A 26,682-nucleotide genomic window follows, 5' to 3' on the forward strand; every position below is an offset into this window, starting at 1 on the left:
TACGAACTATAAATAAGCCCAAAAAACTTACAAAGGTTTGAATCATTGTTCTCTTATTTCCCTCTTGCACTTAAGGTAAGTAATCAATTAAAAAGTTTCAATCTTCCCAATAATCAGCCATTACATCATAATTAGAAACAAAATAAGGAATCACAGAAAGCTGAGACCGTGAAACAGAAAACAAGACAGAAGTATGAGACAATATGTTAGTTGTTTGTATGACAGACATAGATTTAAACACAAAGATAAGATAGGTTATTAATGTTTTGGATGCATACCAGACAACAACATTACATACATACATATAATATATATATATATATATATATATATATATATATATATATATATATATTTATATATTGGAATATGTCTTTTTTTAGAGTCCAGAAGCTAAGACTTTGGTAAGGCATAGATGAGGTATGATCTTCAAGTTCCTTTCAAGTACCTTTCAATCAGCAGAGATTGGGCGCTCCGTATAATCCACCAACCAGAGAGCTTCAAACCATACTATTATTAACTGCAGCGAAATGTTCGGTCGGTATTTTGTTAGATACAGAGAGAATGGCTTCATTTAACAGTAAAACAAACAAGACAACACAAGAACCTTAAACTAATTGAAGAGCCATGTTGTCTTGGCGTGGATACTGGTGATTATGTTGTAAGCCGTTCACTTGGAAGAAGTCTCGGGGATCGTAGGGATGAGATTGCATCAGCTCGAATTCTCCTCCCATCATGTTGGCATTTCTTTCACTCTCAGCAATCTGCACACATTTCCATAGTTTGAATCTTAATTGCTCGTATCAGAGAGAGATAGAGAGATTGAAGAACGAGACCTTTGCTCGAAGCAGCTGATTGTTGTTGTGCAAATCAATTTCCTGCAAAGATCAAAGCTTTTCATTCAATTGAAGAACATAGAATCACTCCAGGGACTTCCCTTTACAGTTTCTAGAACAAAATTTCAAAGGATTGATCTTTTTCTATGATTTAGAGGAAAATCAATGAAACCCATTTGGAAAAATTAAACTTTCAACCAACCCATTTGGAAAGTTGATTCTTTTGCTTGAAATTGATCATCAAGTTTGCTAGAAATTAGGTTGCATTGAAGATTTCAATAGATGATCATCCAAACATAGGTAACTCGGTGTTCTTTCCTTTATGAGTTTGATAAAAAGACTAGGCGTTTACTTCCTCAAACGATTAGTATCAAATTGGGATATGAAAGCTTACCCTTTTCCGCATATACTCAATTTCAGCAAAGAGGAGTTCATTCTGGGAGAGAGAGAGAGCACAGAGAAATGTTAGCTACTCATTTTGAGACTAAGTTATTTGAGAAACAAGGATGAAAAGCAACCTTTTTGGACCTAATCCTGCTGATTCCTTTCTCAAGTTTGCTCTCGAGGCTTTTCAGATCTTTTACACTCAAAGAACTTAGAGACTCACCCAGCATGTTCCTGGAAACAACATTCTTCTGATGATGAAGCTTTAAAATCTTGAATTAATGGAAATGTTCATAAATTTTCTTCAAAATACCTGTTTGAATTCTGCAAGTTACCAATCTGAACTCGAAGTTTGGCAGCTTCTTGTTGGTAAAACTGGGATATCATTCAATAGTGAGTTTTTTAATCTTGTATTACCATTTCCCTTCAACATTCCTCTTTAAATTTAGTGAAATCGAAGTGTACCTGAGTGTTAGCTTCAGAAGTAGATCCAGTGTTTGAGGAATCCGAGGATGCCTTCTTGTATCTATCAATGGTTGCCTTCACACTGTAATTAACCAAAATATAAACTAAATTAACACCATAGCACGTTGATTAGGGTTCCTTAATTATACACATTGATTAAAGTAAAATTATGATAATTTTTTATGACGGAGAGAACTAAAAAACAACCAAACAAACAAAGCATTGAGACATGTTTTTGATCCACAAAAAGGAACATTTTTATGTGTCACATTAACCCAACTCGCTTAGTTAAATGAATCCAATACGAAACCCCACAAAAGGCAAAATGAATGATAGAAATCAGTTGAAAGGGTAAATGGCTCCCAATGATGTGACGGAATGTACAACAAAAAAGGTTCTCTCCCACATTTAAATATCATTATTTTGAAGCATATATCCATGGTTTCCTTTACCGATGCACTGATACCTTAATTTCGTCGAGCTGGTGATTGGCTGTCTGAGACATGCTGGCACAGATCTCGCTTTATGATTGGCTTAATCCAATCGACGGACCAGAATTTGCCAACTGTCATTGATCTATTTACTCAATGGACAATCAGCTTAATTCCACCCTCTTATCCAACTCGATACAGTGTAAAAACCAGATTTTTTTCCTTCCAAAACAAAAAAAAATGGCGGTAAAGCCTTTTGTCTCTAACACTGTGTACATCATAGCCGTCCGTTTCAATCAGTGGCTGTCCAAGCTGTGCTCTACTAAAGATAAATGCTCATGCCCTCCGACTGGCTTGGCTCTACCAGTTTCCCTACCCTAATCTCTCTCTCTCTCTCTAAAAATACCCTTCAAAGATTCAAACTTTGTGGTAAATTTAAGAAGCCCAGTTCAGTTTCTTCTTCCATGGGATGACCCTTTCTCTGGTCTGCTCTTCTGGTTTAGAGTTCAAGAGAGAGAAGAGGAGAGAGAGAGAGAGAGAGAGAGAGAGAGAGAGAGAGATGAACATGGTTTGAAAAGAAAATTGGTGGGAGGGACATGAAATTGAATTGAATCTGAAACGGGAAGGAACCCGTTTTAGTAATTGTGACAGAAACCCTTTGTTTGTCAGGGAGGCTGAAAACTGAAAAATCTTGAGTGACGTGACCAAAGATTCTTGAAGCCCTACACCAAAAATCAGAACCCAAACCCTAAAACCAGACACCCCATTTCCCAAACAATGCAGACAAACCTAAGACTTGTGTAAAGTTTTTGACTTCCTATTGGCTCACTTTGTTTGTGGTAGAAAAAAGCTACACCTTTTCCCCTCTCTCTCTCTGTTAATACATGTTTAATCTAAGGATTACCCATTAATAATCAGGACAAATCCCAATGTATTTTAGGGTTTGAATGGAAACCAACAATTAGGCAGTTCAATCCTTGAGTTGGAGGTGATTGGTTGGAAAAGGGTGTTTTAGCATGTTTCAAGGAAACCCACAAGTTTTGACAAACTTTGAAACCCTAATAAGCTTATTATTGTATATGGTGTTTTGACAAAGTTTTGAAACTGTACTTTCCCTTTCTTATTATCCAACATGGACGTTTCTATTAAGGAAATGTCAAGGAGATGAAGGGGATTGGACTCATGAGATGATATATAGAGACAGAGAGAGAAACAGAAGCTTTAGACAATGGAGGAAGGGGTAAGGTAAGGTAAGGTAATGTAAAGAGGTGTGTCCTGAGAGACCTCCATAAGTTTACCAAAACGCTTACTCCTTTCAATCTTTCCATCTCTTACACCAGATCTATGTATCCACCATACCAAGAACAAGCAAAGTGATACAATAATAGCAAAAACAATCCCCACAACCTCATACAACTATAAAAACAGCTCAAGGAACAAGAAATTTAGTAAAGCTAATGAATATATTCTCAACATAACCCAGATTCCCAAAATGAGTTACACAAAGGAAGATTTGAAGAAAACAATGTAAAAAAAGTAGATAGTGTTTGTGTTTACCTGTTGTTAGCATACTCATAGAGGCGGCCGCGGCTTGAGAAAACGATGAGAGCAACTTCGGCATCACAGAGAACAGAAAGTTCATAAGCTTTTTTGAGCAGCCCATTTCGTCTCTTACAGAAAGTGACTTGACGATTTGTTGTATTTTCGATCCTCTTAATCTCAATCTTTCCTCTTCCCATCTTCCTCTGAGGTGAGTCTGACATCCTCTCTTCTTATTTGCACCTTACCTAAATCAATTCCAAACAGATCATTCATCAAAATCAAAACCCAAATCTTCATTTTCCCAACAACTGTTGATTCCTTAAGAGATGGAATCAAAGAGAAGAAGATTTTCAGGGCCATTTTCATGGATTTACAGGTGAAGGAAGAAGCAAGAGAATCAGAAGCTGAATCTAAGCTTTATTTTGTTGGTTTAAGAGGCAGAGATTTTGATCACTAACCTGATAGGGAAAAGAGCTGGTTGGAGAAGGAACTTTCAAACACAGAACAAAAAGAAATCTCTCCACACAGCCTTTGTATCCCTCAAAGATTAGGGGAGGAGGAGAAGAAGAAATGGAAGTAAGGTAGCGAAAGAGGTGTGTGTATTTATAAAGTAAAGAAAATGACCCTTTATCAGCTCTAGAAAGGATTATTTACCAAAGCCTTCTACTTCTAACTTAATCCACTTCAACCTTTTAGCTCTAAACTTTCATTCTTGTGAGCTGTGACTGATAAGGTTTGGGCATAACAATGGCATCTCAAGAGCTCCTCCTAGAGAGAGAGAGAGAGAGAAAGAAAGAAAGGAAAAGGACTTGTGAAGTGATTATTAATGGGTTGACAGGGATGTTGGAATAAGTTGCATTATTGGGCTTGAGGTTAAAAAGCTTTACACAGATTAGAGAACAAAACGACCATAGCAAAGCCAAGGATAATGACTTATAGCTGTTAATATGCAAAACATTCTTCATCTCCCATGATCTGCCAAACTAATACTCTCTCTATGTTAATCATTCAAACCCAAATCCAGTTTTTGATATCTGGGTTTTCTGTGTGATATCAGAATCTGTTCATACATAAGAGAATGGATACTCATAATCAAGCTCCTTTAAACAGAGTGATAATGTTTTATGGAGTGTGGTTTGGTAAAGGTAATAATAGAAGGTATCCTGAGTCCCATCCCAGACATCAAATTTGTTGTATGAAGAGGGGCATACAGTTTCTGAAAGCTCCCATTTCTCCATATTTAAAACTCTATGCATTTTCATTTCGTATGGTCTGATTAATGATGGTTCGATATGTCAACCTACTTTTTTCAAACACCAAATATTGTAATGACAAGTCGTTGGATTGATGACTACTCTTTGGTAGCGGTTTCCATATGATTAATTGTTCAAAAAACAAGTATGGATTCATGGGAGCACTTGATCTAAAGGTTTGCACACTCAAAATGATGCCCAATTCGCCAATCTGACACCAAAAGCTTTCATGTGCCCAATTTGTGGCTCAACATTCATATGAACAACACTGTACTTTCTGGAAAACTTGGGTTTTTTTTTTTTTTTAAACAAATTTCTTCTTTGAATCTCCGCTGAATTCGTTGCTCGGTCTAACGATATTGTAGCGCGTTTCAAGAAATCTTTTTTAATGTCAAAGTTCAGACAATGTTACTACCACAAAGCTTATTTAGACACTTTCTAATTTGGAAATGTTTCTAATCGAATTTGAAACCAAAACTAAAATTAAAGCTACTTTTATAGTACTTAGAGCTCGTCGCTTTCTTGAACCTTTTCGACGTGAGATTACAACTTTTTTAATATTTGGTCAAGATTCAACATCGGTTAATGTATTATAGTCTCATCCATATTTTTAAAAACAATTATAGTTGAACCATCTAAATTTTAATCGATAAAAATACATTCCATTCCAAGTTCAAATCTATGATACCCAAAAACTTTCTAAAAACAATAATATGGACAACTTAGTTCACGATAATAATTCATCAACATTATAATCAATTCCACAAACCAATGAATCATTATTAAGAAAATAAAAGCTATCACTAAATCTAAATATTCTTTATATGAGTGTAGAATTTTTTTTTTTCTAATAGACGCGTTTTAAAATTATGAGACTGACGGCGATACGTAATAGATTAAAACGAATAATATCTATCAATGGTAGAATTAAGTTGTTGGGTTGTAACATGTATGTTCAAATATTATCACAAGACTCAACACTAAACAATTCTATTATTGGAAGATCATATTAAATTAACATTAAATCTAATACTTTAAGTTAATAAATTAACATAAATGATATAGATTGGGAGGACAAGGAAATAATGTTGATATCTACCCCCAACTACAAGGACCATTTTGAGGGGATGGAAGCTTAATGCCAAATTACAAAGAGAGGGAGAATTCCTTTTTAATGAAACTTCCCCATAAGAAGGATCACCTCACAAATCCTCAAGCCGAGAGGCTTCCACGCTCTTACAAGTAATGTTTCGTTCTCCTCTCTAACCGATGTGAGATCTCACAGTCCACCCCCTTGGGGAACCCTTTCGTTCTCCTCTCCAACCGATGTGAGATCTCACGGTCCACCCCCTTGGGGAACCTAATGTCCTCGCTAGCACACCCCCTCGATGTTTGACTCTGATACCATTTATAACAACTCGGGGCCACCGCAAACAAATATTGTCCACTTTGGCCTGTTATGTATTGCCGTTAATCTCTTATTTTAAAACGCGACTACTAAAGAGAGGTTTCTACACCCGTATAAGAAATGTTTCGTTCATCTATCCAACCAATGTGGAATCTCACAAATTTTTACATGAAAATCTATCATTACGATGATTATTCAAACTTAATGTTAAAATTGCAACGTTTGAAGTCGAATAGGATGAAATTGAAAGCAATTTGGGGACACTTATCTTAATTTTATTAAACAAAACACAGCTTCCATTGCTTACCAAAAACAGATTGAACTCATCCTACAGGCTTGATCATTTTGTTCAAACAATTGGGGATAATGTCTGTCTAGTTCTTATACAAATTAAATGGGCAATTAGAAACAAGAACAATGAAAGAAAGGGCTGTGAGTTTTATATTGTCTTGAAATGGGACCACAAAAAGCAGTGCACTTAATTTCTCAAAAGAGGGTTAGTGTGAAGGGCTTCAATGGCATCAGACCTAAACCCCATAAATGCCATATTGCCATACCCATGTATTTCAACCTTCCCTCTTCAATTCTTCTAATCTCTGCATTAAACATCTTAATTTCTTCAGCTAACTTAGCTTAGCTTCTTCCTCTTATGTTTATATCTGGAAAAATCAATAAATAACACCATGCTCGAGCTGAACTCGTAAGGGGTCCTACGTACCCTACGCTTATAACAGGACGGATCACCATTTGAAGTGCTTTTCTTGCGTATTCTTTATAAAACCAGGACGTAGGTGGTCCATTCTTGCCACTAAAAATGGATGGATAGCTCAACATGTAGTGCCATAGGAGTTGTAATGAGTCTAGATTTGACTCTATCTATGTCTGTAGTCCATTACCTATCAATTCTATCAATAGATCTCCAACAAAAAAAAGGGTTTTTTTTTTTTTTTTGCTAATAAATTTGACTCAAAGACATTAGTTGCTTCGATCTCGCTCCACTTTGAGGTACCTCAATTTCCAAGCTTTGTGAATGAAGTATGAAACCAAGTATGGCAATTGACATTCAACTTATGAACTTGGGATTCTGTTCTTCCTCATTTTATGTGCAACTTCAATGAAACTCCATTAATAGAAATTGAGTGGGAGAAGGGGTAGAGAAGTGTATAAACAAAGCAATAATTTAGACAGAGTAAGAGAGTAAGGGAAAATTGAACCAACTTGTAGAGATGAAATTGGCTGAGTTGCTAAAGCTCTTCAGTTATTGCAGTTTTGGACAGAAGGCAACTCAGCTTTACTGACATACTTTTTTTTTCTGCAAAGCTTTTCCTTTCCACCATGCTGAGCTCTATACCTGAACATTTTGCAGATCTCCTTTGCAAAAGGAACATAAAATTGCTGTGTTTTTATACCTTAATGAGAATATGTTTCAAAGAAAGCATGTGGTGAACCTTTGATAATGGATTGCTTTAAAAGCATATATACACTGCTCACCTTTTTGCTAAAGGCTTTAATTTCAGTGATTATGTGTAACCGTGTAAGTAAAAAAAAGATACATGAATAAATCAAGACTACATCTATAAGAAAAAGCACTTGAAGATATGCAAATATAGTTGAGAATGACTTAAAACACATAATAGTAAGAGGGGTACCTTTCTGTTTTGCTTTAAGAACCTTACGTCTGGACCTCTTGAAAAAAATTATAGGTAGAATATGAGTGAGGACAACACATGCGGAAAGAATTTGTTATTGAGACTTGTCTTTCCTCTCGCAAGCCGTTTAAGGACGCAAGTGAATGTCGAGGCTGTCTATTGAATCTTAGGGCTTGGGACGAACCATAGAAAACTCTGACCAAATGTTTAGAAAATTGCAGATCTTCATATTTTTCTTGTTTTTGACAAAGAGAATGATTGTTTTCACAATGTTGAATATTCGTCTGGAAAGTGAGATCAATATTTTCTTGTCTCTCATAGTGTGTTTCAGTCTGTTTGATGAGATTTGAGCTGTCTCTCTTTAAGGGTGTCTTCTTGAAGGTGGCCAAAAATAGGTTCAATTAAAAGAAAGCAATAACATGATATTACTAGAAGTTGCTTTCTTTACAATTCTAATTTTCCAGGCAGAGTTCAGGCAATTCTTCACATTCACACATGATGGTGACCAAACAGCGGCATCAAAATGGAAACAAAGATAACAATAATAAAAAAAGGCATTTCTGGCTGGACTTGTAATCATATAGAACGAATTTCTCAAGGACGTGTGATGAACAAACTAACCAGAAGATCTGATTTCCCATGTGGATTTGATACTGTTGATTGCCCCGGAAATGGAGATTTTAAGGAATGGATGTTCTTAAGATACAGCAACCAGTGTTTTCAATCTGAGAGAATTGGGGTTTTTTTTTTCCAATTTGCTAAAACGAGCTATTAGCAATCAACTCACCAACTTCAAATTCAATCCCCAAGTATGGTTGGAAGATTTGCAGCCAAAAAATAGTTGCTTCTCATGCCAGCAAGTTGGTTCTTTTTACCAACAGGATCAAATTTGAAACTGAAACTTACAAGTTGGTACTTTCCTGCCACTTATGTCTATAGCTGTTTGTCAAACCCTTTCCAAGTTGGTAGCTGATATACTTAGTGCTGGTATCTCCTGAATCTGCACATAAACGGGTAAACAGTCAACGAAATGGAATTCCTATCTTTGTTGTTCAACTATCACAATATTAAGGTCCAAACTTGGAATTTGCCGAATTCTTTGTCATCATCTTCATATCCATCCACACATTTCCTGAAAATAAGAGATTTTAGAAGAAGGGTGCGATCTTCTTTTTATCAACAAACTTAAAAACAAGCCCAAGAGAAGGATGTCCCGGAGAAACTAGAATTGTAAATCAAATGTGAAAGATAGTTAAAAACAAGCCCAAAGAGGGCCTCCAATCCGACAAGATCAAAGGTGTTAGATAGTTAAGATCTTGCATTTCAAAGTAACATTGAAGATTTGGGTCTAACAATCCTGAATTTATCACAGATTTAAAGGCGGTATTTAATCAACAATGGTGCAGGTGTTTCTCATCCCAAACTCTCACGAATTCTAAAATCAATGACAATTGTAGAATTATGAGTGTCAGAAAGTTAGTTCTGTGAAACACGTTTCATCACACGAAGCTGGGAAGGTAAACACAATATTGGACCAAAATCTGACAAATCATATACTGCTGGCAGAAGAATGTGTTGATAGATTCAAACTGTTTTGACGGGAACGATCTTTCTTCAACATCGCCTCAATATTCTGGAAGAATTTCAATGGCCTGACCTGTATGTATGTTGAAGCCAAAAATAAACTTGCTTAAAATTCATATTTATTCCAATAAATTTTTAATCAGAAAATCAACAAAAATATAGAGCCACGTGAACAAGTATATGGCTAATCTTTCTAGTGGATGTCTGCATCTTCAAAAAGATTATACACTAAAACAATTCTAGGGGTAGGGAGACAAGAAAAAGCAGAGGCCATGAACTACCTTCCAGCGCCTCTTATGACCGAATCTATTGTAAATGAATTCCAGCTGGGTTATTATCTGCCTAAAAGTAGGTCTTTTAGTTGGCTTCTCATTCCAGCATTCTTCAATTAGCCTGCAAACAAATTATTTTCACTTCGACAAAATGAATATATGAACTACATGAGAATTGATTTGGCTCTGATGCCAACTTGGAAGTGAGAAGAATCGTGGAATATTTCCGAGTGCATGATAGCTATGAGAACCAGCTAGCTTCACGACGTGCATATTATCTTCTTTTTTAAACAAATGAGACTTGCGATGATGAAAATTCAGGAGAGACTAAAAAACATAATCGATAAGAAAGAACCACATTTACAAAAATGATATACTAAAAACCCAAGAGCTTTTGAACCCCTGATTTTAAAATTTTAAAACAAAATAAGAAACAAACTAGAAATTTACCATTGCTCATAATAAATTTAAATCAATTAGCTTGGGTAGATAGAACTCACTCTTTTAGTCCATTTGCATAACGTTTAAGTGGTGCTTTAAATGGTGGACGTTCACCTGCTGCATACAATTTAGGAACTTCACTATCTCGCTTGTCGGGAAATGGAGGACAGCCTTCAATCATCTGGATTATAGCAAATCACTAATATCAGAATTCAAACTGTCGATCAGAAAGCTTAGTTTGGAAACTGTCTATGCTTCAAACGATTTATATGCTCAAGCATATTCCCCTTAAATCTTTCATGGTTATAATGTCATAAAAGGATTGAAGAAAAAATTGTTTATCAAATAAGCATCTAATTGCTCATTGCATTCGACACATCGGTTCCACGAAACCAACCATCATGAGGTCAGTGTGGAAATGCTATGTAGTTTATAAACAAGAAAGACTTTACTCATTTCAACAGTTTTCTAAATCATTCAATGCTGCGTCAACAAAGAGCCACCATTCTCTAAATTCAAAGACAAACAGGAGCAACCACAATATGAAGAATCTTAGAAAAAAGATTTGCCTGATAATACATAAAATAAAACAAATTAAAGACAGGTATGTATACCTCTTGTAAAATCAAAGCAAACGAAAATACGTCAACCTTTGTATCATATTCTTCATTTTTGAAAACCTCCGGAGCTTCATATCTCCCTATAAATGGGGGGAAAATAATAATATTAGATAAAATGAAAAACTAAACCTGAGTTTTCAGCAATCAATATCATGTGTCATTTGACTTGATGACGATTAAGGGCTGATGCATCAGTGCAGAATGGGAAGAGTTATTGCATCAATGAACCATATATTCTATTTCAAAAGAGGACTAAAATTACTGTTTTCTTGGGTATGAACCATTGTAAAAAGTTTGTAGATCAGAATTCAAGACAGAGGAGACTCACGTGAAGTCTCTGAACAGGTCAAAGGTTTATCTTCTTTAACCGTCAATAACTTGCTAACTCCAAAGTCTGCTACTTTCAAGTGGCCAGAATCATCCCTCAGAATATTTCTGAAATCTTGATCAAAGCAATATTAAAAACTGTCATCGGATTCAGAAATTTGGTGAAAAATTTATATTCTTAAGTTCAACAAAGAATGCTACGTGTACTCAGCACTCGTGAGAGAGTTAAAAACAAAAAACAAAAATCCCAAGGATAAATGAGTTATTGTACAGGAATGCTTACGAAGGCTCAAGATCACGATGGATAATTGGTGCTGGCTTGTTCTCATGCAAATAGTTCATCCCCCTGAATATTTTGCCAAGACAGGTGGAAAAGTGAATTTAAAGAAAAGATGACGATACAGGGAACACGTATTCTCAACAGAACTGCAAGAAAGTTAACCGTTGGAATTGTGGAATGTATCGAGATTGAAAATCATTCACCGAGCACAATTAACCAGAACTGTACAGATTAACTATCAGATCTTTCTTTTCCATAACATAATTTACAGCTTGGTTTCCAATGATTTATTAGAAGTAGAAAAATTCCTCAACAGCTCATTCAATTCTATAATTGTTATATTCTGAGGATCCTTCATATCACTTCAAAACTCTACTTATGATTTCCTTCAAAAGGATATGAAGCCTAAAGAAAACTAAAACCCATCCTATTGCAATATGACATCCTACTCTATTCCTAATAACAGTAACTGCATTCTAGATCATAATTAGCAGCTCAAATTAAGCTTAAAAAGAATAATAGTTCGTATCAACTCGTTCAGTTGAGAGATAGACCTTGCAATATGAAGGGCAAGTCTCACAACGGTCATAGTTTTTAGTGTTCCTTTTCTGCCCAATAATGCTGCAAGATCTCCCTGTATCAAAAACAGAAGAAAACAAAATTCAATCAAGGTTCCAACTGAAATAAAACCAAGCTTTAGATTAAAGTATGTCTCTCTATTTTGCAACATTATGTGATTGGAAAAACCTTTGGCAAATATTCTGTAACTATCATCATCGGCCAACTTTGAGTAACAGCACCTAGAAACTGAACAACATTGGGGTGTCGTATTTTCTGAAGCAATGCAAGCTCGTCTCTGAAAGCCCTCCTGAATAAAAACAAGAGATTCAGGTGCCATATGAGCTATAAGATGTAAAGACTAAAGAGTAGATCGAAGAACCCACACTTTATCCTCATCAGTGAATAGATCTTCTCCAAGCTCTTTCACAGCAACCTCAGTTCCACGCCAAGATGCTTTGCGAAATGTTCCCTAGTAGTGTTTCCAATGTGAAGAATCCTTAGACGACTAAGAATTTGAAGGCAGAAAATGGAAATAATAGAACCTAGTTATTGTAACAGTCAAAGATAACTCAAAGTCTCAAGCAACTGTAACGAACAAATTACAAAAAACGAATTAGGCAAATCAAACAAGTAAACACGCACTTCGACACAATTTTACCTTGGTAATGTTCACACTGTTAGTAAAATCAAGCTCCTTAGGATCAATTTCATAATCTGGCACTTCACGGGCATTCTTCACGAGCATGGGAGCCACCTGTAATAAACAATACCTCTCCCATGAATCAGAATCCACCGAAGTGTAAATGCAGAGTTATGAAATTACGATCATACCGGAGGCTTTGCACCATGCTTCTCCAGAAGTTTGATCACATCGTGGTTCTTGTAATGCACGGCATCCCTAAGAGGCTGTTAAGCAGACACTAGACAATTTAAGATTGTACGTATATTACACAAATATTTTCAAATTTTCACGACGCATTGTATTAGAAAAGGAAGAATGCAACATAATCACGCAACAGAGATCGTCTTATATCATCTTCCCTCATACCCCAACTTCCCCAGCAACGGATTTTACACAGTCCATTATGATTAGAATGTTGTATGAACTCCGATCCAAACGGCATAATGGGCCGAATTTGGGAGTGGAATTGGAGATGGGCTGGAGTGAAAACTACTCTTTCTTTCAGTCTTTTACACATTGCTAAATTTAGAGTAGGGGAGAGAGAGAGAGAAGAGGAAGATTGAAGATATTAGTGATGGAAAATGAGGAGAGAGCAATGTGATCATTACCGTGCTCCCCCAGCGATCTTTGGAGTCGACTTCAGCGCCACGTTCGAGCAACAAAGCGACGACGTCGGCGAATCCCTGGCAAGCAGCAATATGCAGAGCCGTCCGGTTATCGATATCATGGAAATTGACATCGACTCCCGAATCCAACAGTTCATTAATCCCTTCCAAATCACCTTCATTGGCCAAATACATCAACCTCACCCTCGAATCTATCCCCTCCTCAGTTTGGTGCTGCTTGACCAGCTCCTCCAAATCTTCGAGATGCCCATCCGGCGCCAGGGACGACTGTTTCCCCAACTTAAACCTCACCGGACTCTTCATTGCCTCAAATATCACAGGGAATATAAAAATCAAACCCAGAAGAATGAAATACAAGTATCTGTCTAAATCGTAGGAATGTAGATTGGATTTGAAAGAGAAGGAGGAGCTTAAACCCTGATATATAAAAAAATCCAACACCCAGTTGGATTGCTGGATCTGGAAAAGCTTCACAGTAAATTTTGGAAGCCGATCCGGAAGGCAATTTGCTTATTTTTTTGCTTTGCGAGAGAGAGGGACGGGACAACAATTAATGAGAAAAGGTAGGAAGATTTTAAGGACAGTGGACTGGGAAGGTGGGCCTGGGGATGATGATGACAACGAGGGACGACAAGCAGTTCCCGCGTGGATAGAAAGAATGTCGCCGTGGAGCAGGGCTCGTTATTTGAGCAATGGCGATTGATTGGAGTAAAACTTCGGCAATTGACTTACAACCCCATTCAACCTGGCTTCAGGCTTTCAATAGATCTGCACACACCACCANAAAAAAAAAAAAAAAAAAAAAAAAAAAAAAAAAAAAAAAAAAAAAAAAAAAAAAAAAAAAATCCACTTGCCCAAGTTGATCTAAAAAAAGATCAAAATTTTACATTACAAGTGTGGTCAACTTTCTAAATCAATTCATCAATTTATTGAAAACACAATCAAGATTTAAATTTGTCTATAATTTATATTAGATAATAAACTAATTCTCTTTTACAAGAATAAAATAGTAATGCCTTCAGCTGACATTTATTTTTTTACCAGTTAACAAGTACAGAGGAGTACAGACATTGTCCAAAAGAACAGTGTTCATGGGGTGTATAGATATAAACAGAAGCTTATTAACTTGAAGGAAGATCCTGTTCTGCAATTTTCTCCCAGGACTTCAGAGTTTCATCTCCAGTGTCTGTTTTGTATAGTGCAAGACGAGTGATGGGGAAGCTCAGGCCATTAATGGCTTCGTCCAGCTTCTCTGCTAGTTCTTTTGCTTGCTTCTTTTGTTCATCTGATATGTTGGCATACAGTAGGCTCAAATGCGGCATGTAAGCTGATACAGACATGACATTCATATTATTAGTTGAGATTCGAGAAGCATCCTCGTTATCTTGTACCGAAACGAGCATAGTTCTTTGATTCATTGCTTAAACATCTTGAATTTGACAACAGGCTTGCATTTAACTTTCATATGGCTAATCCGTTTCTATTGTCATTTGATTGTAAAGAAGAAATTTAGCTCAACTACTTGGACTGCTTACGAGACAATTTTGCAGATAATTGGCATCAGTAGCACCAACAAGATGGATAATACCAACAAGTTTATCAAAACTTCTTTTCCAAGGCCTAGCTTGACCCATTAATTTACCAAATCCTAAAGAGTTTTCTAATACCCAATACGTAAAATTCGAATGTTCATCCTGTAATCTTAGTCTAGAAATACATACGCTGACCCAGAGATATCAAAGTCTACTGTATGTTCATAACAATCTGAGGGAAGGGAAAAGCAGAGCTGAATTTACTATTTTGAATGTGATTCATGATTCAATTTAACAATCAACAACCTATGGATAAGATATCTTTTGGAAAAAAAAATGGAAAAAACAAGAAATTAACGCAAGAGAACTGGATCTTACGGGTAGAGTTCTTGTAACCAAAATGTCCACAGCAATGTGAACTAGTCTCCACCACCTGAGAAGAAGAAAAGGGGGAGTGAGAGAACGATCAAACAGAGAAAAGGAGGTAAAATAAAGAACAGAGGGACGAACCTCAATGGTAGGATGAATAAGGAGAAAAACACACTGGTAGAAGAAGGTTCCGGTAGATACACAATCGACGGTGGCTTGATAAGCCTTAAGCCCCTCGCAAGCCGAGCGGAATTTGTTTAGGGCATCGTCAAGGGTGAGACGAATAGCCCCAACGACAGTGATATGTGGCTCGAATTGGGGCCCGCCGAACTCGGATCTGAGGCTGTTCATGAGAGTCCTGATTCTGGCCGTAACATCTTCTGGAGGAAGAGCCCAGACCGAATACACGTTCTTCTCCCCTTCAGAGGGTTGGATAGGGGTGGATTCTGGGTTCGCCATTGAAGCGGAGAAGAGAAGAAGACGGAAATAAAATGGAGTATTGAAGTTCGTTGACTGAACTGTTGTGAGAGATTTGGGTAGGTTTTCATGACGACGTGTCGTGGGTTATAGACTTTCGGGCCATGTGGGCTCAGTAGGGCGGCGACTTGAACCTATCCCACCGGCAGTGCATACGGAGTTGGGAATCTAAGTTTATTACAAGAATATGCGCATATTTGATGCTGAATGTAGAGTAGCTAAAATCAACCATCAGCCATAGAAGGTAGAAATTTTACAAATTTAACACAAATTATTTATGATCCATAGTTCTTGAAAGTTTTCAATTCTAAGCATAATTTAGTTTCTTTTTTTCTCTCATGATGGCTCCCTACCTACTATCATCAATGGCGGAGATGGCTGGTTTATGGTTTCTGTAATTGTATTTCTGGGTAGCAAATATATAGATGAAGAAGTTGATGAAGCTCAAGATTGAAAGCAGCCAGTAGAAGAGATTCAAATGGTTCCGATTAATGTTGTTTCCAATCAACCAACCTCCATTTTTCGTAATCCCTTTCGTAGCACTGTTCACAATCTTCACAATTATGGTGCTCAAGAAGTAGCCCATGCCCATCGAACTCCAAAGGAAGCAAGTGGAGACAGATTTTAGGGCTTTTGGCGCCTCGGAGTAGAAGAAATCGAGAAGCCCTACGTATGCAAAGAGATCTGCGATTCCGAATATGAAGAATTGAAATGATAGCCAGAACGTGCTGATTGGCAATGGCTGCAAAACAGGGGTTGCATCCAACATGTTGTGGTCTCTCGCAACGCCTTTACGCTTCACTTCCACTAGTGCCGCGACGGCCATGGAGATGATGGACAGAACCAATCCAACACCTACTCGTTGCAAGGGGGTGATCCCTGTGGGGATGCCTGTGAATTTTCGAGCAAAGGGGACAAGAATCTTGTCGTAGATTGGGGCCATGAGGATGAGAAAGAAGACTGGGATGATGGTGAGTGACGGCGGAGGGATGTTGAAGGAGGGTGTGAGTTTTGTGTCCATGGTGAGGCCCTGTTGGATGGAGAATGTTTGGAGCTGGGCAAAGCAGAGGCTCATATTCACTGTGCAACAGAAAATTGGTATCATGCTGAGAATTACTTTGGCATTCTCTACTTGGGTCACTGTGCATAGTTTCCAAGGGCTTGAAGCTTCGGGAGTGTCAACTTGCCTACAAGGTGTTTGTTGAATTGCCGCTTTGTCTAGAAACCTGTATATTCGAGTTATCATGGTATTCAATGCTTATGGGGCTGTCAAAGTAGAAAGTTTAAACAGAGTTTCATGTACAAAACCTGCAAATGTTTCTATGAGGCAGAAAGTCTTCTTCCATAACAGCCTCTTTGTCCCTTTCAATCTCATAAAGATCTGCAGGGTCTTCGGGAAGGACAAGATTTCTATTACGAGTGGCTGCAACATAGACCTAAAAACAACATTTATTTGGACAGAAGTAACAATATATTTGCCTCCAACTCTGAATTTTGCTTGTCTCACGGACATACCTGTAAAACTTGGACGATTGCATTAGACCCAGAAATAATGTGCATTCTGTACAGTGGCAATCCAGCAACAAACATGACTATACCGAACAAGATGGCTGCAGAAGATACCCCGAAACCCCAGTCCCAACCTTTGTTGTCTTGGATCCACACAACAAGAGTTAAACTAGCAGCTATACCGAGGGACGATCCTAGCAACAGTTGATTGAAGAAGCTGGATATTTGCATCGCCTCTTTGGGGTCTTTTTCATCAAATTGATCAGCTCCATGCGGTGGTAATGCAGCCTTAATGCCTGCATTCCCAATAGCTAATGCATATAGAGGAACATAGAGGAGGGCAGCTTTTGCTCCTCCAACTGTCTCGCAGTGGGATTGTTTATCAAATATATTGCAAAGTGGTGGCTTGAGCTTCGGGTAGTGAGCTTGTATCATGAGCAATATTAGCGCCTAAAATAACAGTAACAGTGTTTAGCATATGGGAATCGGTAGGGGCAGCAAAGTAAAGCCAGTAAAGTTGGGCTGACCAGAAACTCAAGACAGCCAGAAATGATGACAGTTTTGACTCTGCCCAAGCATGTGTCTGCGAGAACAGCCATTGGAATAGAGAGAATGTAACATGTTCCCATGTAATTCGTCAGTTGGTTGGCCGCATCCGCTAGTTCCAAGTGCATCACAGTATTGAAATACGTAGTCAAGTTCACTGCAAGCGCGAAGTTTGCCATTTGATCGAAACCATATGTCACTGCAACAAAAGACCCAAAAGGTAAACAAGAAACTCTGTTGTGATTACAATGAGCATACAAGGGTGCAGCCTGCTAAACAGCGCGTTCTGTGATCTCTTTCTCTGTGAGATCCTACCTCGATTGGAGAGAGAAACGAAACATTCTTTTAAAAGGGTGTAAAAACTCTTTTTAATAGACGCGTTTTAAAACTTTGAGGGAAGCTTGAAAGAGAAAGCTCAAAGAAGACAATATATGCGGCTAGTGTTGGCCTTGGGCTGTTACACTTTGGCTCACTACATCTAAAAACGTTGATGAGTAAATGATTTCGTACCTAGTGCGAGCAAAGAAGATTTAGTTCCTCCATGTTTTTGTTTGAAAGCTGATCTTCCCTTCCAGTCCACTTTTCCTTCAACTACCTCAAGCATCTCCTCCATAGAAATGAACTAGCAGATAAACCTCGCAACTCACGAGATCAGCTGAAGGACCTAACCTCCTTGATTGGAACTTAATTGGAGCTCAAATGAAGAACATCAAACATACTATTGGAACTGGCCAGGATCCTCCATTGCTGTCATGAACTGATAGCTTTCGGTTTCTTGTTGCATGGTAAGAATAGTGTGACCTCTGATAGCGTGTTCATAACTGCATGCCTCTGCTTCACTATTATATCAGTTATCGACCTTAGAGAATCCTTACAGTTGTGTTATGATAGTGAGTTATTCCATTCATAGAAATATGTGGCGAACTTTTTTTCCATAGGATATAGTCTCATAGAAAAGTTGATTTTGTTTAAAAAGTTTGTATACACTATGAGTATCTTAATCATTTATTATATTAATGTTAATCACTTTATTCAAGACAGAAATTATTGGAGGAGCTAATACAATGTGCTTATGCCGATGAACGTATGAGAGAACAAATCATGGTTTCGTCCTGTATCTAAAGCATCGGGTAAGAAAATATAGATAGAAATGAATATTAGAATTAGGAAAAGGTGGATAAATTCTGGTTGGCCCGAATGACAATTTGAAAGATTGGGACCAAGCAATAAGTCATCTTAGTGCTTTCTTTATACTCGTGTACATAAATAAACACTTGTGTTACACATTTTATTCAAAAGCATCTATTCTATTATTCATGTACATCCAATAAACTTTATACTTGTATCATAGACGTTTTATTCTCGAGCATCGACCTAAAATGGGCGGGATATTATTTAGTGGATAGGCAGGAATCTAGGAACCAAAAATGAAAAGGGATGGTCCTAATCCTACCTGCAATTATCATTTAGCAGCAAAGCCCTTGTCGTCTAACAAGAACAACTGTGATGAATACAACAAGAACATGGCTATAACTAAATGCTTCTGACAATCAACATGAAAAAATGGCTATAAAGCTAAAAAGATGTACAATGTAGGACGAGAGGAGAAAAGAACACATGAATTCTGTGCAAAAAAATGCTCCACTTTTGTTTGTAGTTTGTAGAAGGGATACCCGACCAAGGACCGATCAGTAGTTCAGCAATGAGTAATTGATGCGCAAAACTATCCTTCCCTTGTCGACCCCGAGCTTAGCCCCTGTAACCAACCAATGACCTGGAATATCCTGAGGTCCCTTGGACATTTCTGTCAAGTCTACAACTTTTGCAAGTTTTCCAGCATTGGCTGAACTGTCTTCCTTTTTATTATCTTGAGAAGTTCTTGTTTTGGAAGATGATGAGGCACCATGAGATCTCATTGGAGTAGCAGGGGTGGAGGGGCTATGATCCCAGACTGATCGCCGAATCGTGCAGCCAGGTACCTTTGAGAAGAGAAGTTTTAAATATAGTACATTTTTGGCACCGAAGTCCCAAACACCGAGCTGCGCTCCAGTTACGATGTGAACACCAGACAAGTCTCCAATGTTGGCTTCTGTATACTCTATGGGCGCTGTACTTACATGTGAGAAGTTCTTCCCACTTGATGGGTTCAAACCACCTGCTGTCCTGCTCCTCAGGGCCATGCCATTTAAGGGCACCTATGGCAACATGTGAGTCCCAATGGGGTTGGAGAATTTTTGGCAGAGACACCAGATGTTGGAGATGGATAGCAAGTCGATTCTGCTTGCTGCCTTCAAGGTTGAGCCTAAGACCAGTTACAGGTTTACGGCCAACTGTGATCTACTTCATCAGCAGAACCATTAGATTTAACAAGGTCACACTCATTTTGAAGCCAGTAGAATAATGGAGATGGCGAATACCTGATCGGGCTAATCTGAAGCTTCGGACCCATCAAGCTGAATTGAAGTGATGGACAAAAGGGCTCTTTTCTTTGCAGGTTAGTTTGTTCAGGAGCCCATGCTCTACCGATTTAAACTCAACTGACATTTGAATCAACAAGCATTCAGGAAGGGAAGTTCAAGAAGGGGCAAAAGGGGTCAATCATAAGCAAAAAGAAACAAGACCCAATTGAAAGAACAGCTGGGAATTCACCTTGTGGAAGCTGCAAACAGGGAGGTTTTCGGTTACCCTGGATTCTGAAGAACACTGAACATCATCAGGCACATTGAGAACCACAAGCCCATCAGAGAGAACAAGATCCCTGGTGTGGGTATCATTGAGGTGAACCAGCCTCGACCCTGGTGTTCCCTTGCAGTAAAGAAGACGAATATCGGCGGTGACATCAAAACCGCGCCCTAAAGCTTCGATGGACTTGCAAAGAGTAGTGGTCAAAGCGTCCATATTTAGAAGTGGGTCAGTTTCAAATAAACAAAACCTGGGTTTTGTGAGTTGTGGCCATTAAAGCAGCAGAATTGAGAACATTGGAAGCAACAGCAACCGGAGAAGAAATGGGATAGCTTCATTTTTATTTCCCCGACCATTCTAATTTTTGTTTTTAACCCTTCAAATTTCTTAATCATAAATACATTTTTTAAAATTCAAATTCAAATAATTATCAACTACTGTCTTAATTATCTTTTATTAATGCTCAAATTCTAAAAGCTTTTATTTAATGGTGAAGTATGACTTAATGACTTGTTAAAGATAATTATAAATAATTGATAAATTGATTTTGATGAATATTTTAATCACGTCATTAACTATAATTATATTAAAAAAAAAAAAGAAAATTCTCTATTATAAATTATTCATTGAAATAATTTCAGCATGTTTGATTATTAACCAATAATTTTTAAAAATTAATTATAACGTACAACTAATTTCCTTTATTTAATATTTTATTCAACCACTCTATATTTATTATTTAAAATATACTTACAAATTTTTAAAAATTGAAATAATATAAAAATTACATTTATTTTAAAAATACTCTTTAAAAAAATATCATTACGCTAGGTTTAAAGAATGCCATAAAATTTTAAAAGTAACATTAACATATTTTACCTTTATAAAAAAAAAAATTAAACAAAATTTTACTATCACGTCAATATATGAACGAAATCGTCAAACGACATCTTATGGATTATTTCTAAATTTTTTAAAAATGGAAAAAATACCGTTTCTATCAAAAATTAAATTTAAAGTATTTTTTTTTTAAAATTATTTTAAAGGAACTTCTATAAACCATTATTTTTATTAATCTAAGCTAATTAATTATGTGATGCATTATTATTTTAATTACGTATACATATTTAAATTACTTACTTAGGTGACATAAACTAATATAATTGATCATAAACGTATAGAACACAAGATTGTAAGAAATCCCCTGCCCTGGTTTTATTAGATTGCGCAGTTGGGTGCTCCATCTGGCTAATGGAATCCCACCAAAACAAACTTAACGAACACCATTTCCCACCGGAGCATTGTTCGCTCACCGATCAACCTCCACTGTCCGCTTCACCGGTGCCCGAACTCTCCTCTGAGAATGCCCCCTCCGCCGTCAATTCATTACGCCGTCGGACCTCTGCTCGCCGCAGTATCACAGGCGAGATTCCCAGTTCAGATTCCTCTATCAGTTCCCTAACGAGTTCAATCGATGGAAAAAACCCAGAACTCGAGGGATCAGAGTCTTTATCCCTTCAAGTTAGCTCGTCGCCAGGTTCGTGTAGCGCAAATGAAGAGAATACAGAGGTGTCGACCATGACTACCGCGGAGATTAACTCGGACGGCGAATTGGGCGTAGCGTATGTCATAAGAAAGTTGTTGGGGGTTTGGGAAGTTGTAATTGCTGTGGTGGGTCCAGCGGTATCTGCACGAGTTGAGGATTGCAAGTATCTTTGGAAGGTTGGACACCGCTGTGCGTGGGGTTTGATATGGTCGGCCTCTGTTTATATCATTTTATGTGCCCTCTTGGTTTCCGCGCTTATATTTAGTGCGTTTCTTATGAGGTTCATAGTCCAGGAGCCTGCGAAGATCAAAGAAGTAATAAACTTCGACTACACCAAACACAGCCCCGAGGCTCTGGTGCCAATCTTGCCTGATTCAAATCATCCTCCACAGCCTACCGGGAAGACCCAGTTGCGGGGTGTTCCCCTGCATCATCAATTTCATGTCATTGTCTCACTAACATTGCCAGAGTCTGATTACAATCGAAATCTTGGGGTTTTCCAGGTAAGAGTTGACTCTCTTTCTGCTAGCGGTGACATTCTTGCAACCTCGAGGCATCCATGCATGTTACAGTTTAAAAGTGAGCCCCTTCGCCTTTTGCTGACTATCCTGAAGCTTGCGCCTCTTGTTACTGGGTATGTATCAGAGTCACAGACTCTGAACCTTGAGCTTAAAGGCTTCACCCAAGGAGATATACCGACTGCCTGTCTAAGGGTTACAATTGAACAGCGAGCAGAGTTCAATGATCGTGGTGCTGGCATACCCGAAATATATGATGCATCCATAATCATTGAATTCGAGCTTCCCCCGTTTAAAAGGATTGTATGGTGGTGGAGGAAGATTATCTATATATGGGTTAGCATGGTATCGTTTATGATGTTGTTGCTTTTTACGCTGCTCTGTTTTAGTCCGAGAAGCCTTCCTGGAATATGGGATGGATCTGCTGATGCAAGCTCCACCAGCAACCACATCTCGGTACAAGATTAGATTAGAACAGCCCCACCCCTTATCCAAATGTTTGGTTGCTGATGCATAAACCCGATATATTGTCATCCACTTCACGGTTTTAAAATACATATGTTAGGGAGAGGTTTCCACACTCATTCCCTCTACAACCGATGACATCTCACAATCTACCTCATTTGAGGGCCAATATTCGTACTGTCGCACCATTCGATCTCTACAAGCTCACTATTAACAGATATTGTCCGCTTTGATTCGTTACTTATGATCGTCACAGCGAGTGAGTAAGTTGTGCAGACATCCTGTTTGTCAAGTACGAGGAAGTTTTGTTTTGTTTTGTTACAAACTCTCTCTCTCCACAGTAAAAAGATGGAGGAGGACAGGGTTCATGTGAACATTCATGCAGCCATAAAAGTTCGGTCTTATTCAAATGTGGGATATTCTTAGTTTTCCTCGCGAGTCCCGACATCAATCTACTTCATATCCATGTTTTGGATAAACTAAAGCTAAAACTAAAACTAAAACACCCAAATTTCTCTCCTTTCGCTCTCTATCTGCATAAACTTTGAAATACAAGAAAGAAAGCAAGAAAAATGGCGTTTTGCTGTTATATATAAGGCAAACGCTCCTCAAGCCGAGCCATTGCGCCCTTGTCCTTTGAGGAAAGACGCACTTTTAGTGATCTCTCGTAGAGGCTTGTCGGTAAACCTGATGGTATTGTAGACCAGAGCACCCGCAATTGCACCAAACGTGGGAGCTACCATGTATATCCATAACCCCTTGAACTGCCTTGATACTATAGCAGGCCCCAAGCTTCTTGCTGGATTCATGGACGCTCCTGTTATTGGCCTGAAAAACCACATCTTAAATTAGATATGGAAGCCTAAGGATATGGGTTTGAAGATGATATTAAGATTCAATACCCTGAAAACATCACGTTGAGGAGCACTGTGGCGCCAACAGCAAGTCCAGCAAGTTCACCAATCTGTGTAAGGATCAGTAAACCAAATTATATTGAAGTTTAGAGTTGGGAATTGGAGTAAATCATAAAGAGAAGATGAACTAACGGCTCTATTGTCAGTGGCAACACCAGACACCACGAACATGAGGTAAAATGTGATTATGAATTCAACCACAAAGGTCTGCAAATATGAATCACTTGGGAGAGTCCCTGAAAAATGGTCTTGTTCTCCGTTGAATATTAGCCTCAGTGTTCCACTTGCCAATGTTGATCCAAGAACTTGAGCTATCACATAAGCTGGCACCTGCAACAAAGTCCAATTGTTTTGGAATCAGCTTTGGAGAACAGGGGATTTGTAACAAGCACAAGAATTTCTCACCAAAAATGGAAAAAGCTTTGGCTTTTCTTGTTTTAGAGGTTAATTGTATCGTGGGGTTCAAGAATTTTACCAAATCATGATCAAGCTTACCTGTTTCCATGGAAATCGCTTGGTAGTGGCAAAGGCTATGGTGACAGCAGGGTTAAAATGAGCACCGGAGATATGCCCAACAGAATAAACCATCACCATTACCGCCAAGCCCCAAACAATTGCAATCCCTGGGAAAGTGATGACTTTGTCTTTGCTCAAATTCACAACCACCGACGCCCCGCCGGCGAATATCAAGAAATACGTCCCCACAATCTCTGCAATCAACTATTTCCACACCAAAAACAAAAGAATCTCAGCCATTGAATCATAAATCTGAGAGAGAAGAAAGGGAAAGACCTTTTGAATGAAAGGAACAGAGATCCAGTCGGCTTCTTGTCTGCTGGTGACGGCAGTGGATTCATCTTTGATGTTGAAAGAAACAGCGTGGTGTCCATTGGTTGATCCAGAAACCTCAGCCATGAATATGATCGAATAGAGGAAGAAGCAAGCAGAGAAGAGGGGAAGAAAAGAGGTAAGACAGCGCCAGATTGTGGTAAGACTTACAGAATTGTGGCAAAACCCAGATGAACATGTGCAATTTATAGAACCCAAAGAGAGAGGAATTGATATCCATCATTGAACGCTGCCTCAACAACCCGCCGGACATACAGACAAATGTGAATGCATCTTTTTTTCTGGGATCAAACTTGGGGTCACTTCCAAGTTTCTACTCAATTTTTACCTCATTGGATTCACTACCTTAGTCACTTAGTCGTGTTAGATCCGATAAGATTATGCAAAAATTCCATTTTTAGACCCAATAAATCATCCTTAATTTAGTTCCTCTAATGAATGGACAGATCATATTACCTTTTTATTACATACTAACGTTTTAAATTTTTGAATTGATATGTAAAGATATAATGCAATAGAGATGAGACTGACTGACAATATCTACTAGTGAGTTTTGTGGAGTTATTTTCCAATTCCTTTTGAATTTTCAATCGTCAACTGGGTAGGCCTAAAGCTAAATTAATAGCACGTGGGAGGTTAAATGGTTGTTTATTTTATTATTATTTTCATATTTAATTAATTATATATATATATATATATATATATTAATTAATATTTGTAAATGCATCAAAGGGTATATTCAATATGACTTCAGTGTTTGTCATTCATTACGTGGTTTTATTTATTATATGGATAATCTTATTTTTTATTAATTTATTTATTGCGCACATTTGAAAATTTAAGTCCCAATATCATTTGTTGGGTTAAATAATAATAATTCCCACATAGTTGAGCTCTAATGATTGTAATTATTAGAGTATGGACTTTTGATTCATGAAGGGATAATACCTAATCAATGTTTAATTATACAATTAAATGTTTTTAATTACAACAATTATTTTAAAAAATGTAGATGGCAAGTGATTAACTATGTATTAAAACACCTAATGCCTAAGTTTTTATTTTTATAAAAAAATTTATGTAATATCTTGTTAATTTTGGGCGAATTTTAATAAAGTAATTTAATAAATATTGAAAGTGATTTTCAACATTTATTAAATTGGATTTAAGTTAGCTTTATAAAAAAAAATTAAAAATAATAAAAACTTACCATTTTCAATGCGCATGCAAAATCCAACCTCCCACTCTCTTGACCACAATGGAGACTTGAATGATTAATATTTCTTTTGAATTATTAATTAATTTTTTTTAAAATCATGTTTTAGTTTAAATTTTAAAAAATATTTTATATAATTAAAGGCGGGAAAATTAATTAAATACTCAAATTTAAGAAATCTTGAAATTCTTGTATATTTTTAAAACTTAAAATTACAAAAGAATATCTAATTCTTTGAAAAATAATAATATCTTTTTTTTATTAATTTATTGAAATATGATACCGTTCACATGGAATTTTTAAATATTTTATTGTGTGAAAAGGAAAATTTTGTTGAAAAAAGAAAAAGAAAAGGCAAAATTTGACTTATCGTATTTATTATTTAATTAATTTTGTAGTGGAAGACTCGGTCGGATGGGGTTCCCATGATTCATGGAGATCTCCTGATATGGTTTTTCATCAAATTAAAGTATTAAAGTATTATTAAATAAATAAATAAATAATTCAAATTTGTGGTCTTATTTGGCACCCAAATCTCTTCCAATATTTATTCATTTTGGTTTTATTACAAAATAGTTATTGCTTGGAACTCAATTTTTTTTTTCTCTTTCAAAATTTATGTAATTTACATTCTAGAAAAAAAAAAATCTGGTAATTAATGAATATTAATTATGGAGGATACATTTCCACCTAACCCA

At 37.2% G+C, this 26,682-nt stretch overlaps 7 protein-coding genes and 1 pseudogene across 10 annotated transcripts; 1 reads left to right on the forward strand and 7 right to left on the reverse strand.

The window, feature by feature from the left end:
- Positions 1–150: 150 nt before the first annotated feature.
- On the reverse strand, positions 151–4,457 carry LOC111803876 (floral homeotic protein AGAMOUS-like). 2 transcript variants are annotated; one of them, XR_002816439.1, is made up of 10 exons: positions 4,117–4,453; positions 3,674–3,903; positions 1,686–1,767; positions 1,534–1,595; positions 1,355–1,454; positions 1,231–1,272; positions 837–878; positions 608–764; positions 346–520; positions 151–304 (listed from the first exon to the last, which is right to left on the reverse strand). XR_002816439.1 is itself a non-coding variant. In XM_023688478.1 (9 exons), the coding sequence occupies exons 2-8, from the start codon at positions 3,877–3,879 to the stop codon at positions 609–611; spliced, it is 690 nt and encodes a 229-aa protein (XP_023544246.1). In that variant the 5' UTR covers positions 3,880–3,903; positions 4,313–4,457; the 3' UTR covers positions 355–520; position 608. The 2 variants fall into 2 exon arrangements, 1 of the variants encoding a protein (XP_023544246.1); XM_023688478.1 differs by lacking the exon at positions 151–304 and having other exon boundaries at positions 355–520; positions 4,313–4,457.
- Positions 4,458–7,254: 2,797 nt separating this feature from the next.
- Positions 7,255–14,071, reverse strand: LOC111803877 (integrin-linked protein kinase 1-like). 2 transcript variants are annotated; one of them, XR_002816440.1, is made up of 13 exons: positions 13,344–14,071; positions 12,885–12,959; positions 12,712–12,807; positions 12,437–12,522; positions 12,240–12,360; positions 12,047–12,126; positions 11,496–11,558; positions 11,214–11,320; positions 10,880–10,965; positions 10,325–10,446; positions 9,834–9,945; positions 9,049–9,625; positions 7,255–8,968 (listed from the first exon to the last, which is right to left on the reverse strand). XR_002816440.1 is itself a non-coding variant. In XM_023688479.1 (12 exons), exons 1-12 carry the CDS (start codon positions 13,662–13,664, stop codon positions 9,518–9,520), a joined length of 1,377 nt encoding a protein of 458 aa, XP_023544247.1. In that variant the 5' UTR covers positions 13,665–14,071; the 3' UTR covers positions 7,255–9,517. The 2 variants fall into 2 exon arrangements, 1 of the variants encoding a protein (XP_023544247.1); XM_023688479.1 differs by having other exon boundaries at positions 7,255–9,625.
- Positions 14,072–14,363: 292 nt separating this feature from the next.
- Positions 14,364–15,933, reverse strand: LOC111803668 (cyclic phosphodiesterase-like). 2 transcript variants are annotated; one of them, XM_023688177.1, is made up of 3 exons: positions 15,409–15,933; positions 15,272–15,331; positions 14,364–14,688 (listed from the first exon to the last, which is right to left on the reverse strand). In XM_023688177.1, exons 1-3 carry the CDS (start codon positions 15,719–15,721, stop codon positions 14,483–14,485), a joined length of 579 nt encoding a protein of 192 aa, XP_023543945.1. In that variant the 5' UTR covers positions 15,722–15,933; the 3' UTR covers positions 14,364–14,482. The 2 variants fall into 2 exon arrangements, with proteins under 2 accessions (XP_023543945.1, XP_023543944.1); XM_023688176.1 differs by having other exon boundaries at positions 15,272–15,326; positions 15,404–15,911.
- A 25-nt stretch (positions 15,934–15,958) lies between these two features.
- Positions 15,959–18,807, reverse strand: LOC111803667 (protein NRT1/ PTR FAMILY 4.6-like). Its single transcript, XM_023688175.1, has 5 exons — positions 18,305–18,807; positions 17,776–17,993; positions 17,255–17,698; positions 17,048–17,175; positions 15,959–16,965 (listed from the first exon to the last, which is right to left on the reverse strand). The coding sequence occupies exons 1-5, from the start codon at positions 18,405–18,407 to the stop codon at positions 16,089–16,091; spliced, it is 1,770 nt and encodes a 589-aa protein (XP_023543943.1). The 5' UTR covers positions 18,408–18,807; the 3' UTR covers positions 15,959–16,088.
- A 29-nt stretch (positions 18,808–18,836) lies between these two features.
- Positions 18,837–20,243, reverse strand: LOC111803657 (annotated as a pseudogene).
- On the reverse strand, positions 20,040–20,857 carry LOC111803669 (MACPF domain-containing protein CAD1-like). The gene is made up of 2 exons (XM_023688178.1): positions 20,444–20,857; positions 20,040–20,331 (listed from the first exon to the last, which is right to left on the reverse strand). The coding sequence occupies exons 1-2, from the start codon at positions 20,690–20,692 to the stop codon at positions 20,314–20,316; spliced, it is 267 nt and encodes an 88-aa protein (XP_023543946.1). The 5' UTR covers positions 20,693–20,857; the 3' UTR covers positions 20,040–20,313.
- An 870-nt stretch (positions 20,858–21,727) lies between these two features.
- Positions 21,728–23,040, forward strand: LOC111803658 (seipin-2-like). Its single transcript, XM_023688168.1, has one exon. It carries the CDS (start codon positions 21,728–21,730, stop codon positions 23,006–23,008), a length of 1,281 nt encoding a protein of 426 aa, XP_023543936.1. The 3' UTR covers positions 23,009–23,040.
- Positions 23,041–23,385: 345 nt separating this feature from the next.
- Positions 23,386–25,078, reverse strand: LOC111804171 (aquaporin NIP1-1-like). The gene is made up of 5 exons (XM_023688884.1): positions 24,712–25,078; positions 24,415–24,639; positions 24,052–24,249; positions 23,908–23,969; positions 23,386–23,833 (listed from the first exon to the last, which is right to left on the reverse strand). The coding sequence occupies exons 1-5, from the start codon at positions 24,832–24,834 to the stop codon at positions 23,614–23,616; spliced, it is 828 nt and encodes a 275-aa protein (XP_023544652.1). The 5' UTR covers positions 24,835–25,078; the 3' UTR covers positions 23,386–23,613.
- Positions 25,079–26,682: the final 1,604 nt, after the last annotated feature.

This window comes from Cucurbita pepo, chromosome LG10, assembly GCF_002806865.2.
Source record: "Cucurbita pepo subsp. pepo cultivar mu-cu-16 chromosome LG10, ASM280686v2, whole genome shotgun sequence".
In the NCBI taxonomy this organism is placed as follows: domain Eukaryota; kingdom Viridiplantae; phylum Streptophyta; class Magnoliopsida; order Cucurbitales; family Cucurbitaceae; genus Cucurbita; species Cucurbita pepo.

Coding starts and splice junctions, on each gene's coding strand:
- LOC111803667 (XM_023688175.1), bottom strand. CDS start 18,407: ATGGAGGAGATGCTTGAGGTAGTTGAAGGAAAAGTGGACTGGAAGGGA. Junction 17,699..17,775: donor CTGGCTGTCTTGAGTTTCTG/GTCAGCCCAACT, acceptor CTGTTATTTTAG/GCGCTAATATTGCTCATGAT. Junction 16,966..17,047: donor CCTCATAGAAACATTTGCAG/GTTTTGTACATG, acceptor TCGAATATACAG/GTTTCTAGACAAAGCGGCAA.
- LOC111803876 (XM_023688478.1), bottom strand. CDS start 3,879: ATGTCAGACTCACCTCAGAGGAAGATGGGAAGAGGAAAGATTGAGATT. Junction 879..1,230: donor TTGAGTATATGCGGAAAAGG/GTAAGCTTTCAT, acceptor TGATCTTTGCAG/GAAATTGATTTGCACAACAA. Junction 765..836: donor ATCAGCTGCTTCGAGCAAAG/GTCTCGTTCTTC, acceptor AAATGTGTGCAG/ATTGCTGAGAGTGAAAGAAA.
- LOC111803658 (XM_023688168.1), top strand. CDS start 21,728: ATGGAATCCCACCAAAACAAACTTAACGAACACCATTTCCCACCGGAG.
- LOC111803877 (XM_023688479.1), bottom strand. CDS start 13,664: ATGAAGAGTCCGGTGAGGTTTAAGTTGGGGAAACAGTCGTCCCTGGCG. Junction 12,361..12,436: donor TTCACTGATGAGGATAAAGT/GTGGGTTCTTCG, acceptor GTTTTTATTCAG/GAGGGCTTTCAGAGACGAGC. Junction 11,559..12,046: donor CTTGCCCTTCATATTGCAAG/GTCTATCTCTCA, acceptor CAAAATATTCAG/GGGGATGAACTATTTGCATG.
- LOC111804171 (XM_023688884.1), bottom strand. CDS start 24,834: ATGGCTGAGGTTTCTGGATCAACCAATGGACACCACGCTGTTTCTTTC. Junction 24,640..24,711: donor CTGTTCCTTTCATTCAAAAG/GTCTTTCCCTTT, acceptor GTGTGGAAATAG/TTGATTGCAGAGATTGTGGG. Junction 23,834..23,907: donor CTCAACGTGATGTTTTCAGG/GTATTGAATCTT, acceptor GTGGTTTTTCAG/GCCAATAACAGGAGCGTCCA.
- LOC111803668 (XM_023688177.1), bottom strand. CDS start 15,721: ATGGCGAACCCAGAATCCACCCCTATCCAACCCTCTGAAGGGGAGAAG. Junction 15,332..15,408: donor TCTCCTTATTCATCCTACCA/TTGAGGTTCGTC, acceptor CCTTTTCTTCTT/CTCAGGTGGTGGAGACTAGT. Junction 14,689..15,271: donor TGGTTACAAGAACTCTACCC/GTAAGATCCAGT, acceptor TGTCTGTATCAG/CTTACATGCCGCATTTGAGC.
- LOC111803669 (XM_023688178.1), bottom strand. CDS start 20,692: ATGGACGCTTTGACCACTACTCTTTGCAAGTCCATCGAAGCTTTAGGG.